At 32.5% G+C, this 8,988-nt stretch overlaps 1 protein-coding gene across 1 annotated transcript in view; it reads left to right on the top strand.

The window, feature by feature from the left end:
• The first annotated feature begins 2,971 nt into the window (after nucleotides 1-2,971).
• The window catches only part of LOC101490850 (serine/threonine-protein phosphatase BSL3-like), a 15,359-nt gene continuing 9,342 nt past the window's right edge, over nucleotides 2,972-8,988 (top strand). Inside the window, exons 1-7 of the mRNA XM_004487388.4 lie at nucleotides 2,972-3,815; nucleotides 6,308-6,368; nucleotides 6,476-6,554; nucleotides 6,662-6,741; nucleotides 6,832-6,926; nucleotides 7,026-7,125; nucleotides 8,341-8,410. Of these exons, the coding sequence (XP_004487445.1) occupies nucleotides 3,392-3,815; nucleotides 6,308-6,368; nucleotides 6,476-6,554; nucleotides 6,662-6,741; nucleotides 6,832-6,926; nucleotides 7,026-7,125; nucleotides 8,341-8,410 (909 nt within the window). The 5' untranslated portion in view covers nucleotides 2,972-3,391. The remainder of the gene's footprint in view (nucleotides 3,816-6,307; nucleotides 6,369-6,475; nucleotides 6,555-6,661; nucleotides 6,742-6,831; nucleotides 6,927-7,025; nucleotides 7,126-8,340; nucleotides 8,411-8,988) is intronic.

Here is an 8,988-nt window from a genome sequence, read left to right as displayed (position 1 = left end):
ATGTGAAAATATATTATGAAAAATAAAAAAAAAAATAAAAAAGAATTATAAAATTATGTCTCGAGAATGTATAAAAAAAGTGATAAAGATAAAGAAGATGTTGTGTATTTTTATGTTTAGACCATGAAATAAATATGTTCAAAATAGACCTAACACGAATAAGGTTGTAGATTTAGTGCTAAATTCCATTAATGAGTTATACGGTCATAAAAAAAATGGAGTTTTTGTGGCAGAACTCCATCGGCTATTTCATGATTTTGAAAAATTAAAAAAATGGTAAAAATAACTGATGAGGAAGAAATTTATAGCGATGGTGAGTCCATTGGAGGGCAAATGACATTGGCATGACTAAAATTGTTTGAGGGTTAATAATAATCTAAGTATTGCTGATCAATTTGTATTTTAAATTTAATTTAATATTTATTTTTATTGTATAAAAATTTGATTGTGTAATTTTAATATAATAAAATCGTGATTTAATTATTATCAATTATAAATTAATAACAATATATATACTTATAATTTATTTTAATATTTGTGCGAGACACAAAAAAAATACTTATATAATTATCTAATTCAATCAACTGTTTAAACTAATATATTATAATTATTTATATAATATTTAATTTAATTATTTTATTCATAATTTATTGAATACGTCTCAACTTAAGAAATTGAAACCATGAAAATATGGAGTCAACTAATTTATTTAAATCTTTAAATGTATGTGAATTGGAGATGCCCTTAAAGAATACATCTAACATAAAATCGAAATTCATTTAGCTAAAAAAAATACACTTATTCTCTAAATCTATTTACCAATTTCAAACTGGAATCTAGCGTTGCGCACCTCATTTCCATTAGACGTCGTAACGCCGTCATGCATATATAATAGCGCCGTCAGTGCTACTTCTTACGTACCTACCTTAACCGTTTGATTTCAGTCGCCCATGTTTTCTTTTCTTTCTAAACAGAAAATAAAAAAATTAAAAAAAATAAATATATTTTTCACACTAAAAGGCAAAAAATAAAATCTAGGGAGAAAAAACCACAACGGCATCCTTTCAGACTCAAGATAGAAGGAGACGTGATCCGACAAAAAGATTGCATTTTATTAATATTAATATTATTATTATTATTAACAAAATTTTAAATGTATTATTTTATTAAAATACACACTACTTATAATTTCACTTATATAAAATAAAAAATTAGTAAATCAATAATTGGCATTACAACTATGTATGATTTATCATATATAAATGCATAATATCATCAATTAATTGAATTATAACAAATATTATTTATTTTATTTTTCTAAAGTAAATTATTGATTTTGAGTCAAATCTCACTCTTCAACCCATAAGATAATGACATACAAAACTTGACATAAGACATACAAAGTACTATACTTCATAAACGTGGTGATTTATAATTCTCTCTCATTTTCTTCAATTTATTTTAATCATAAAAACGTATTTTAAGTTAAAAATCTTAAATTGTACTTTAACTTTAAAATTTTCGTCATGAGTTCAAACTCGAGGAAATTAATCCAACAACTAATTCACTGACATTTGTCTATAAAAAAAAGTTAAATTACTTTTTTAGTTTAACTTAATTTATCTTTTCACTTTAGTCCTTTGATTATTTTTTATCCCGTTTTGGTGCCTTAAGTATATTTTTGTTAGTCAAGTTGATTCTTCCGTTAATTTATACAAAAAAAAATAGGTTTTGTCATCTTCTTCATCTCACTAACCTTCAAACCATAAACTTGTGAATTTATTATTTTCTTTTATTTAAAAACCCAAAAAAAAATCATCAAACATATTACCTTTCAAATCAATAACATTTCTATTAATAACTTAACAATTTAAAATTCATAATCTTCGAACTCACAAAAATGGAAAAAAAATCATAAACCTGTTATTCTCTTTTAGAATCCCCTTGCAAGTTAACAAATAAAATAATAATGCAAACATGATAACGATCAGGATCTATTAGGTCGAATTCACCAATAGTGTCAAAAAGTGCTAAATTGTTGAATCAAATGTGTTAAACCAATATTGCTTAGATTGAACATGAATACATGTGATGAGAATAATTACAAATTGAAATGGATCAAAGCAAGAAGAAATTAGATTAATTGATGCGGCATTGAAGTTAGTATAGATTCATTATCTTGATGGGAAGAGATTGAGAATACATGTGATGAGAATAATTACAAATTGAAATGGATCAAAGCAAGAAGAAATTAGATTAATTGATGTGGCATTGAAGTTAGTATAAATTCATTATCTTGATGGAAAGAGATTGAGGTAGTGATGTTGTGAAAATCAAAAAGTAATTTTTTGTTGTTGAGATTTTGTGAAAGGACTATGTCAAAGAAAAATAATATAGTTTGACCACAATGAATTTCTTGTATCCGTGTTTCCCATATAAAGTATATTGTTGACCTTGCATCTATGACCTAGATAATAAAAAAAGACGAGTTTGATGATTTTATGATTACAAATTTATGAGTTATGGATTTAAAAATCATATGTTTGATTGATTTTATAGGTTATTAGATTGAAATAGATCATAAATTTATGAGTTTGAAGTTGAGTGACATAAAAATTCTTTAAACTTTTTCATAAAAATTAATAAAAATGATAAATTTATTAATAAATGTATAGTCAAAGAACTACACATAAACGAAAATTAATTAAGAGATTAAAGAATAATTAAAAAATAAGTTAATGAATTAAAAAGGTAATTTAATTTTAAAAATTAAAAATCACAAAAAAATATTTAAATAAAATGTACTTGGAAAAATAAAAAAGCATCACGCATAGGCAAGTTTTAACACAAATTTCTCATCTCTCACTCTGCTTAAAATATGTAATAAGTCTAGACAACATATACTATTTGAGAAGAAAAAAAACATACTTTTGTCCTATTTTTTATTTTTATAGTTTTTGCTTTTAATTATTTTTTTTCACTTTGGGGTTGTGAGTGTATGTTTCGTTGTGGCTTTGCGATTGTCTTCTTTCCCGTTTTTTTTCCTGCGACCGCTTCTTTTTCTTTTCCTCTCTTTTCTGAGTTTCAACTTTAAACATCGAAGAGAGAGAAAGAGAGAGAAACCTAATAACTATTTTCTCTCCCCTCGATGCTGTGTTAAAAAATTCCCGTCTATTTCATTTTTTTTGCTTCTCTTCGAATCCAAGGATCTAAGCTAAAGGTTTTTTCAATTCCGTTTCGAACATTCGTTCCACGTGTTATTGAAGAAAAGCGAGTTCGTTAAATTCGTTTAGATTCCCCAAAACGAATCAAAATGTTGATTCGTAATGCGATTAACCGCGAATTCTAGCTTCGATCTTAACGAAATTGTTTCAAACTTAGGGTTGAAGAAATGGATGTGGATTCCTCGATGGTACATGAAGCCGATCACGATCCTATCGTGCAGAATCAAACTACTGAATCTCCGGCGCCGGTTAAAGTAGAGGGAGCACAGCTTACCGAACCTCCCTCATCGTCCGGCGGCGGATCTCCGGCGGAGGGGCAGCAGCAGCAAGCGGCTAGTGAGGTGCAGCAGAGTCCGGTTGTCGGACCGAGGCTGGCGCCGAATTACACTGTGGTGAATGCAATTTTAGAAAAGAAGGAGGATGGACCGGGACCGAGGTGTGGTCACACGTTGACGGCGGTGGCGGCCGTCGGAGAGGAAGGGACGCCTGGGTACATTGGTCCGAGGCTGATTTTGTTTGGTGGTGCCACTGCACTTGAAGGAAATTCCGCGGCTTCTGGAACTCCTACATCAGCTGGAAATGCTGGCATACGTACGTATTTAATCATGAAATTAACTTCTTGTTGTTGTTGAGTTTTGGTAAGTGTTAGTTTGATAACACTATATGCCTTGCATAATTGGTATTTTAAAGTTGAATTGAATTTTAGCTAGCTGCACATGTGGGTGGGGATTTGTTTTTTCTGTCATTGTTTAGTTATTAGTTACTAGGGTTGTTTGAATGCAACAAACCCTAATTACATTGTTGTTTTAGATAATGGAAATGCATTGATGGCAATGTTTGGTGATATTTAGGGTTTGTTTTCATGGTATGTTTTAGTCTTAGGTGCTTTTGAACTTTAATTAATTGGGATAAAATAAAATCTGGATTTGTGATTATAAAGCTCTATAATACCGTAGTTAAGTTGGATGGATGGGGAGGATTTGAACAGAAATGAGTGGAAATGGTATTTATGATGATTCTTTTATTGGATAGTTTAACTTCTGAAAACAACTACAATCAAGTCTAATTCCCTTAGCTAAATCTGCTACATGGATCATATGACGTCATAGTACTCTATCCAAAACCAAAAATTGTAGTTCATTAAAGTTAAGCCTGTTAAATGTTTTCTTCTATAGTTTTCCTTTGTTTTCTTTACTTTTTTCAATTAAATTGTATTCTATTTGATTTACATTGTCCTGTTGTTGTTCTTTTGCCAACCTCATTGAACCAATTTAAACTAGTTTATTTTGTGTTATTCTCATTAATTGCTACTTTAATGTTTTCCTAAATACTTCATTCCAAATCTAATGTCAGGGAAGAATACAAGCGTGTATTGATACTTGATCCAATTAAGTGGAAGACTTTAGTATTTATATCTTTGTTTCTCTTTTATGATTGGTGTATAATTGGAACTTCATAAAATTTCATTCAAAAACCCTTCAATTTGCTTCACTTTTTTTGTCCTTTTGTTGGAACAATAAATCGAGGAAGTCTTCATTCAAGGGAGTACTTCATTCCATTACCTTTCTTTCCTTCTTTCAATATAATGCATCCAAAATATGCATTTTTAGTTGTTCCTTCTGTTACTATCTGCTCCCTTTGACTTCATTTTGTTCCATTGTACTTATTCAAAGGAGCTTATCTGGAAGTAATTCTTCTAGCAGCTTAGGCTCTTTTAGGTTAAAGGCCTTCAAACGCTTTTACATCTCTAAACACCTTTTGAGGAAGACACCTTTAGGTTTGAAGCAGATAAGCAGAGACCAAATTTCCCTTGTGCTAAAATTTACTTTATTATGAAGAATAGGTTGGAAGGGGTGCCAACTGGCAAAAACTGAATTCTCGACCTCTTGGCCATAAAGCCTTGATACCATGTCAAAAGTCAACTCTTCTTCTATAAGAAAACTTTTTTAGGTGAAGGTCCTAGGATTTCTTTGAGGAAGAGAGACCTTGAGGTTCGAAGCAGATAATGGCATAATGACCACTTTTCCTTGTGCTAAAATTTACTTTAATTATGAAGAATTGGGGGAAGTGGTGGCAACTGACAAGGACTGAATTTTTGACACCTTGGCCAGAAAGACTTGATATTATTTCAACAAAAACATGATTTCAACAGTCAACTCTTTTACTGCCAGATAAAATTTTTAGGCGAGGGTCCTAGAATGTAACAATGATGTCGGACTGGCATTCCTTTTCATGTACAATTTTTCGGTCGATTATGTGTCATCTTTGGTCTTGTGGTATGGGAATTTATTGACCCCACTTGTTACTTTATAAGTAGTGGTTTTAGTTTATGCTGTGAAGTGTACTCGTTTTAAGTAATGTTGAAAATAGCATTTATTGAAAATAGTAACAAATTATTGTCTCCACATTGTTTCTGTACCCTCTGTAACTAAGAAATCATGTTTTTGTTCATTAGGACCCCCAAATGCTTTTTGCTCTCATTCTTAAACTCAAAGTTATCCAATTAGAATAATACCCTTGGCTGTCTATTAATTGTGATGCACACCAATGATAGTAACTAAGGACGCTTCGAGTTAATAGCATTAATTAAATGCTTATCATTTAGTTATTGTTGGGAGTTTAACGAAGAACTTATTCATAAGTTGTAATGGAGTGCTTGTTGAAGTTTGCTGAAAACAGGTTATGCATATGTCATAAATTATGGGTGTAAGTGTTTTCGAACACCAATTGAAGTGTTTTTATTACGAAATAAGCCCAAATGAACACTAAATAAGCTTTTCCAAATGCTCCCTAAATTCCGAATCCAAATGCTCCCTAAATTCCGAAAGCTTGATTTGGTGCAAACATTCTTGGTTATATAAAATTGGTTTCGTCTGCATAGCTTGCTGCGAGGGTTAGTATCGGCCGAACAATTATCTAGATTTTATACGATATATTATTTGGAAGAAGAGTCAATGTTGATTGGATAGAATGAAACTTCTCTTGTAAACAAAATGACATGTATTATATAGCTTTAGTAATTGAGTGTCAAGTGTTTATGGTTGACATTTATCATGACTGCTAATGTCCCGTTTGCAATGCAGGTTTAGCTGGTGCCACGGCTGATGTCCACTGTTATGATGTCTTGACTAATAAATGGTCTCGGTGAGTTTGGACCTAAGTTATTCTTTCCCACCTCTGTTAAGCATTAATTAATGTTTTTATAGTCTTAGAGGTTTTGCTTCAGTGCTGATAAGGGAAATATAATGCAGGCTAACTCCCTTTGGAGAACCTCCAACACCAAGGGCTGCCCATGTGGCCACTGCCGTGGGAACCATGGTGGTTATTCAGGTAGCACGGAGGGGATATCTCTGAGGTTATCTTAATGTTGGTGGATTTATTTTCTTTTCTTTAATTGATTAGCCTAATTCTTTGTGGAATATTGCCTTGTTACCTAGGGTGGCATTGGTCCTGCTGGTTTGTCGGCAGAAGACCTTCATGTTCTCGATCTCACTCAGCAATGGCCCCGATGGCATAGGTTAGACTCTTAACCTATGTGTTTTTTTCTTCTATGACTTAATGTTTCCAATAACATTTATATAATCTTGAAGGTTCTGAATTTATGTAGAGTGTCTGTTCAAGGCCCCGGACCAGGGTCACGCTATGGACATGTAATGGCTTTAGTTGGCCAGCGGTATCTTATGGCAATTGGAGGCAATGATGGTAAGTTGGTAAATCCCCAACGCTAATTTAAATTTTTTTTGCCTTGTTTGTATCTCTCAAATTTAATGGATGCTACACTTCTTCCATCTTTTTTTCCAGGAAAGAGACCTTTGGCTGACGTATGGGCCTTGGACACAGCTGCCAAGCCATATGAATGGCGCAAGTTAGAGCCAGAAGGAGAGGGTCCTCCTCCATGCATGTATGCTTCGATCTTCTTAATTTCTGCCTATCTAGACTGATATGTTGACAATGTACATATCAGTTTTAAGTTCTTAAGAACACAAGATAGTGTGTGTTAACTTTTTAGCCTTTGGCCTCTTGAATTAGGTTCTAAAGATTGTGACCATGTTGCTGCATTAACAAAACTATCAAGTGGTTATATTAAACACAGCTCCAGTTTCCCTTATATAGAAATCTTAATCAATTGAATTGACACATTTTTGTGGATTTAATTTTAGTTGTTAACTTTATCTTTAATTGTTTATATTTTGTAAACAATTTTCTCAAATCTTCATATATTTTAATTGTTCTTCTTTAGGTATGGCAATGGGATGGGAGCCAGTTTTGCCTCCCCCTCCCCTGCTCCGACTCCCCGCAAACACTCGTACCCTGTACCCTATCTCCATCGGGGTTGGAATTTGGGTTACCATCTCCACCTCCGACAGGGGTCGAGTTTCCCCGCTCCGCATCCGCTCCCTCAAATATATATAAAAGATAACATTTATTATAATTAATATTATAAAATAATACTTGTTAGAAAATAATAAAATAAAATTATATTTAAATAATATTTTCTATTGAGAGGAGATTAAAATTTCTAATAAATAAAAAATAAAATGAATAAGTATGCGTATATAAAAATAAAACTCCATCCCCGCCCCCAAATTTGAGTTTCGGGGAAAACTTGCACTCAGCCAAAGCAGAGTTTCCCCATCAAAGTTTCGTCGGGTTCAGTTGGGTGCTGCGCTGCTCTGGTTATGTTGCCATGTCTATTCTTTTTCTCACCACACTTTTCTGTAAATAATTTTTTTAAAATTGATCTTGTATATTAGTTTGTTACTGCTTCATTTTTCTATGTGTATTATGATTGTAGAATAGGCTCACCTTCAATTTCTTGTTTGTTTTATGTGTGAAAACTTGAAAGAGTTTGACTGCAGACTTGAGTAAGGTTTGAATTGAAGCTTGTCTAAATTTGGCAGTTTTGGTTAGCATTGATATTTTTTTTAATGTAATGATTGTCTTATTATTCGTGTGTTTTTGTCAACGCAAGCAATTATTTTTTTCACCTTTTAAGGTGTAAACAAATAGCTCTGTAGAGTGTAGATCTACCTTATATTTCTGAAGCTGGCTATCTTTTAGTACAACTTATCATTATGTGGGGTTGATTTGTGAAATTTTCTTTTTGTTTTACTAGGTATGCAACTGCAAGTGCACGCTCTGACGGGCTTCTTCTGCTTTGTGGAGGGAGGGATGCCAATAGTGTTGTAAGTTATCTATTCATTTCGTTTATTTGATTTGTTTAGGAAGCTTGTAATTTGTGCCTTATCCTCACCTCTTGAGCTAGCTCTTGGGCTGAGTTAGTCCCAAACAACCAAATTTTGAGACGATTTCGGTCTTCGGAGGTTATACTAAATCTGTTCAATGGCCACTAATATTCTTCCTCATTCTAGATGTCCGGTCCTAGGCAGAATGTGTGTTGTTATTGGGCCACCTGCCTTTTTGCATGATTCAAATGTCTAGTATTGGGCGTGAAGGAGAGTGTTGAGATACTGCATCGACTTGAGATATGACCAAAGTAGTTGTTATAAAATTTGGACAATCCTCACCTCTTGAGCTAGCTTTTGGGTTGAGTTAGTCCTAGCCCAAATTCTAAGGGTATCCTCAAGATCTGGAAAAAATTAAAACAAAACATTCCAGGAAACTGTAAGTGCAACTGAACAGTGCTATTTCTATGCAAAGCAGCGAAGGCAACTCCCCTGAATTTTCCTGGTCTTAGTTGATATATATATATATATATATATATATATATATATATATATATACACACATATTTATATATATA

The sequence above is a fragment of the Cicer arietinum genome, chromosome 1 (genome assembly GCF_000331145.2).
Source record: "Cicer arietinum cultivar CDC Frontier isolate Library 1 chromosome 1, Cicar.CDCFrontier_v2.0, whole genome shotgun sequence".
Taxonomy (NCBI): domain Eukaryota; kingdom Viridiplantae; phylum Streptophyta; class Magnoliopsida; order Fabales; family Fabaceae; genus Cicer; species Cicer arietinum.
This window is presented reverse-complemented; position numbering and strand designations above follow the sequence as displayed.